Consider the following 6,000-nt stretch of genomic DNA (forward strand, 5'->3'; position numbering starts at 1 on the left):
GCTATGTAACCCATATATCTAGTGGAATCAAATTATTATAAACAGCCTTAAACACTGAGCTGTTAATACAGGAGGTTGGGGAATTAAACGCGTTTTTATTGCCCTTGGAGACAGTATCATACTGCTTAAATAACTTTGCTCATTGTGTTAAAGCTCCTCGTCCCAGCAGCCAAGGTGTTGCAAACTTTGCAGAAGGTGAAGGAAGTCATGAAGGTGTCAAGATAAACATGTCCACCAGCATCTTTTTTGACTTTAAAATCTGGCATTGGGTTAAGAAGCCTTTCAGTTTTCTGTGTGGTCTGTAACATGAGACTTGTTTGCAAGGATGTTTCTGTTCATGGTATATAGACACAGAGAAGTTGAAGTACAGCATCGGATGTAATCACCATGACAACAGCTAAGCCCAAAGTAACCATCCAGCTTGTGGCTTCCAATATATACAATGATGTCCAGCCCTGACAACACTCAGACTGCACACTGATCCACCACTCCCAAACTTGGCCATACGTTCAGTTTCTTAGACTGAGGATCACATAATGCAGTGTCCGTGTCTCGTTTAACTCTGGTGTGTATGCTGCAGTATGAGTTTCAGTTAAACTTTTGTCAGTCCTTGAGGACTGCAAGGTTGGTGTCCACAAATATTTGTGTATAATTTTCATAAACACAGGTTTACTTCCTTACACACTAAAAACAGTATTTATAGATGTCTGCACAAACATATATATATATACATATATTGGTGTATGTGAGGGCACCCATAAATAATGCCTTTAGTGTATATATCATACCACTCATCTTTCTGCAAATAACCCTATATTTTAGAAATTAGCCCACAGATTACACAAACATAATTGTGTTTACCTATGTATACAATTTAGTGTGTTTATACTGATGTATACATACATGTGGAACGCCAGCATGTGTACATAAACCGTAAATAAACATGCACAACGCATCCTCTCCCAAATATTTTTACATTTAGTTAAAGGTACACATGTGTTAACACAAGTATCACAGATGTGGACAAACTTAGACATGCCAGCACATCATTAACTATTTGTACCAAAAACATCCCAAACATCCCAAAACATACCATTCAACACCCTCAATGACCATCCTAATATCAGCTGAGCATGATGGGAGTTGTAGTCCACAGAAAGGGGACCTTCGTTTGTGCCGTGGTACCTCTGTATGATATGTATTAACATGGTACAATAACAGCACATGGATGGTTTATCTTTGAGGGCACCTGTTGATTTGGTGAAAAAAGTAATGAATTGAAAACCACAAGGCACAGAACTTTTTTTTCCAGCAGATCAGATACAAATGTTTGAGTCCTGGCAGCTGAAGTGTTTGAGGTTAGTGACCTAGCCTGGTTGGTTTCTTTAGCTATACACATAACAGGATTGGGAACTGTTGCAAGTTGTGATTTTATAGTCATTTGTGCAAATCTTCAAAAGCACTTCAAAATGCCAAGTGCGGATAGATGCTGTGTGAGGAAATGAATGATTCCAGTCTACACACCACACACAAACACAGTCAGAGCCAGAGACGTACAACATTTCAGAGCCAAAAGCTGTTCTCGCAGAACTTGTGCATTACAACCTATACCACCGAGTGACATTAGTAACATGCAAAATGCTGCTTTTACAATAAGGCAATCGCGGAAAGGCTCCAGCAATATTATAATAGTCATATTTGTCCCACAAGACTAGCAACTTTTCGTTATGGAGGTGTGTACAAAATTGTAGAAGTTGTTAGCGGGGAAACTCTGTATACATTGTGTTATACACTGTTGCTAATAGTTCTGGGGTCTGCCATATTTTCCAGTAACTTAATGTTTTGTACACCTCTAGAATACGCATTTTGTACTTTCGTTTGAACGAGGGGAAATTCATAGTATTCAATAACAAGCACACTTTGTTAGGTGTGCTCAATCATGGGAGTTCGATTTTCAGTTTCTTATGTTTATCCAACAGGCGCTGAGCATGCTGAGAGTTGAAGTCCAGAGGAGCTGGACAGGTTGTCTCTCCATTCACCAGTACCCACGTGTAGAGATTTGCTTGCTATAAACAACAGGAGAGGGAGTGCACATGGAGCTATAGAAGAATCTCTGCGTCTGATATAGGTTTGTTTCGCGTACACACTGAAATAATGTTATCTATAGTTTAACCATTTGAATGCCAGAGAAGGGTGAACCCTACTTTGTGATAATACACCTACACTTTGTGATAATACACCTAAAGACGCATGCTTCTTACCTTTGGATCAATCTGCAGTCCCGTGTTGTCAGGTTTGGTGCAACAGGATAGACGGGGGTACAAACCTATACATCCATCTCCAGCTACCCCAAGATCTAGAGTCTGCAACTTCCTGTGCTTCTTCTTCACACGTTTTGGGGGGCTCCCATTCAGACACCTTCTTCTTCTTGTACCTGCTTCACTCTTCTCTCCAAACTTAGCATCACACTCAAGGACCAGAAGTGCTATTCCCCAAATCAGCAACCATTGAAGCACCAGCATCTTTTGCATTGCCTCTCAAAGGTCCAATAACAAGTATTAGACAGTCGAGAGCTTCTCGAGATTTAACAGAAATCTCTCCTGGGATGCCACAATGTTTGAAAGAAAATCTCAGAAAAAAAAAGATGCAAGGCTGTAAAAAGTTTGGTGAAGTATTACTATGAGGACGACTAGTGGCACAGGTGAGTTTTGAACCTGTTCAGAGTTATCTGCCGCTGGATGTTGCTGCTGAGCAGTGGCACAGAGATGTTCTCGCTCTCCCTTTTTAATGCTGCCTGTGGATGCTGCTGCTTGGGATTTCTGCTTGGGTAGCAGCTAGTTCCAATCCTGCAGATGGACCTCTGTGACGTCAGCAGGTAATGTGACTCCCGTGGTCACATGGTACAGAGCTGTAGAAAGCAGCAGAGCGGGAGACTCAAATCAGTGGGACAGAGCAGACAGTGCAGTGCTGCTGGAATCCTGCATATGACAGGCAATAGCTATACAGCGCGGTCACGGTCGGTAACGTTAGTTTTAAATATTAACAGAGATGATCACTTAAATCCACCATGCGGATAAGAAGAGAACTGATATGTTTTCGTTATTTTCTGAAAAAAAATATTGCCGTGGAAGATCTGTGCAGATGATACATTAAGATAAGTCTATTTCTATTTCTATTTTTCTTTGCAGAACCTGTATGACTTCTTGAATCGTGGGTGTTGGGGACGAGAGATAGAGCAAAGCGCATGAAGCATTTTTACTCTTATTTTGCCTTTTATGTGGCACTATTCTCAGAACACACGTCGTTAGCAAACTTAATCGTCATCACCTTCTCAAAAATGAATTACCCTCCTAACCTACCTCGTCTGAAAGAGTCGAAACACATATTGTTTATTCCCTTTAACTCGTTTCTTTTACATTGTTCTAATTTCACCGTGTATATCTCACTCTCGCATTCCTCTGTCTGTCTGTTTTCCACATTGTTTGTCCATCTAACTTTCCCAAGGTCTATCTTTCTCATCTTGCTTTTCTGGTCTGTCTGTGAGTACCTCTCGACGGTATCTGTCTGTCTCACTGATACTTTCTCACTTCGCCTGTTTCACTCATGCTCCCCCCCTTTCGTATCTCTGTCTTCCTTCACTGTTTCTGTTAGACTCGCTTACACTTGTCCACTGTGTCTGTCTCACTCATACTTCCGCACTCCGTCTGTGTCACATTCTCCCAGTGTTTGTCCCACCTACACTTTCCTACTCTGTATGCCTCACCCAAGATTCCCCACTGTGTCTGTCTGTCACACACTGCCACACTGTGTCTGTCTACCCCACTCATGCCTTCCCACTCTATCTGTGACACCTATTTCCACTATATCTGGCAGTCTCACTCATGCTTCCCTACTCTGTCTGGCTCTCTTGTGTTTTCTCACTGTCTGTCTCACACTTCCCTACTGTGTCTCTTTCTCGGTCATGCTTTCCCACTGCATCTGTGTGTCTGCCTCACGATTCCCCACTGTGTCTCTTTCTCGCTCATGCTTTCTCCACTGTGTCTGTGTCACTCTGTCTCACTTCATTTCTGTGTCTCATTTCTGCTCCCTCTCTCTGTTTGTCTTGCTTATGTTTTCTGCCTGTATTAATGTCCATATTATTTTGGTCTTTAAAGGTGGAATATGATGAAGGAATGTGGTCTTTTAAGTCAGCAAAGCTCCAGGAGGCAATTGAAGGTAAACACAACATTCTTTACTGACATAAGGGCTTTAAATCTTAGATTATTATGACTGAATAGACCGTATATGCACCTAAAGGACTGGGTGTTTTCTCTGATACTAATCATTTTGAACATTTTGAACACGTGAGCATAACCTAAGTCAAATGGGCTACCTTTGTTTATCAATTAGACATTACAACATTTATAAGTTGCAGAATATAAAAAGTATAAAGCATCTAACATAACATATTCTACTAATGTTGTCAAATTAGTCGGCTTAAATAAGTATTTTACAATGTACTGAGCTTTTATGCTGCTTATCAGATACCAAAATGTATAGCGTTTGATATCACTGTATTAGAGCTATTGGAATATAGTTTTATTTGCACTTCAAACAGTAATACAAGTGGCCATTATGTTTTGCCACATGAACAGAAAATTAATTCTAAATAGTATTTTGAAATATGTTATTTTGATCCGTATTTGTTCAGTTTCAAATTAAACTGAAGTAGACAAGCTTTGAAACCGTCTTAAAGAAAATAATATAAAATTCTTATATTAAAATAACGAGATACATGAAAGAAGGAATTGATTTAAGTCCTGCACAACTTCATAAAGAAACATTATTTTAACATATCTTACAAATTACATTGTTTTTCCCTTTACCTTAATTCACATATTTGCCAAATATACATAAATCTAATCACAAGACGAGATCAATTTTAAAAAATTGGTTTTGCATATATAGGATTTTGAAATATTAGTTTTTAAACCTCTGTAATATTAGTTTCTTAAAACGTAAATGAAAAATTAAGAATAATGGCAACCAAGAAGCTTTATAAAATAATGAATGTATAGGTGATATATATATATATATATATATATATATATATATATATATATATATATATATATATAAATAAAACCATGTTTCCAAATGTGGCCATGTAAACCAGGCACCTGCTGGAGAGGTAAGAGTTAAAATATGCAACTTTTGTTTTTTTGTTGATTTAGTTAACATATTTTTTTCTTTAAACTTTAGACACCAATATGTTTTATCTGACTCATGAAGTGAAATCTTGGACAAAGTCACCTAGAGGATTGCGGTATATAATTCTCAGCAAATGGCACTGTGTTTGCCTCATAACATTTGAAGAACACATGGCTATATACAATGAGACTACACGTTCACTGAATCCTAAATTTGGAAGAAGAATATTGTATGAAGACATTGGTTTTCTTTTAAATTGATGTTTGTCATGGATTAAATTATACCCCTCTATTTATACTTTACGTTTTTGCGCAAGTCGTGAAAGAAAATATTCAATTTTTAAATGACTCGATTAATAAAAAGTAGAATTGAGCAGACTTGAGTAGTCTATTATTATCAATGAGTTTTCTCGTCCCCAAAAAATAAATTATTTGCATGGAATTCCATGTCTGAATTCACACTAATAATGGCTTAGACTAGGATTTTTTAAGTAAAAAGTTACTTAAACCATTTGCCATTTGGTTTGTCCCACCTTGATGCAAACCTTTTGCAATATTGGTAATAAAACTGTTAAAAGTATGGGTCCCAGTGCTGATCCCCTAAAGCTGATCACAAATATCACAAGATATATCCGTATACCATTACACTATGCTGCAGAAATTGGAACTATACAACTCGTGGATGCAATTTTTGCATTGCTTAGCTATTTGTATGGATGTATAGGTTTTATATGTGACATTCCATATTACAATTTAAGGTATAGAATGTTTTTTTTTTTTTTTTTTTTTTTACAAATTCTCCACGGAACAT

General features: G+C 37.9%; 1 protein-coding gene and 1 long non-coding RNA gene across 2 annotated transcripts in view; one reads left to right on the forward strand and one right to left on the reverse strand.

Moving 5' to 3' along the window:
• HHIP (hedgehog interacting protein) overlaps positions 1-2,794 on the reverse strand; it is a 54,025-nt gene extending 51,231 nt beyond the window's left edge. The window contains exon 1 of the mRNA XM_053460884.1: positions 2,262-2,794. Coding sequence (XP_053316859.1) covers positions 2,262-2,531 — 270 coding nt within the window. The 5' untranslated portion in view covers positions 2,532-2,794. The remainder of the gene's footprint in view (positions 1-2,261) is intronic.
• A 938-nt stretch (positions 2,795-3,732) lies between these two features.
• Positions 3,733-5,363, forward strand: LOC128473303 (uncharacterized). The gene is made up of 2 exons (XR_008346266.1): positions 3,733-4,215; positions 5,242-5,363. It is a non-coding gene; the product is annotated as an uncharacterized LOC128473303 (long non-coding RNA).
• Positions 5,364-6,000: the final 637 nt, after the last annotated feature.

Source organism: Spea bombifrons, chromosome 1 (genome assembly GCF_027358695.1).
Source record: "Spea bombifrons isolate aSpeBom1 chromosome 1, aSpeBom1.2.pri, whole genome shotgun sequence".
In the NCBI taxonomy this organism is placed as follows: domain Eukaryota; kingdom Metazoa; phylum Chordata; class Amphibia; order Anura; family Pelobatidae; genus Spea; species Spea bombifrons.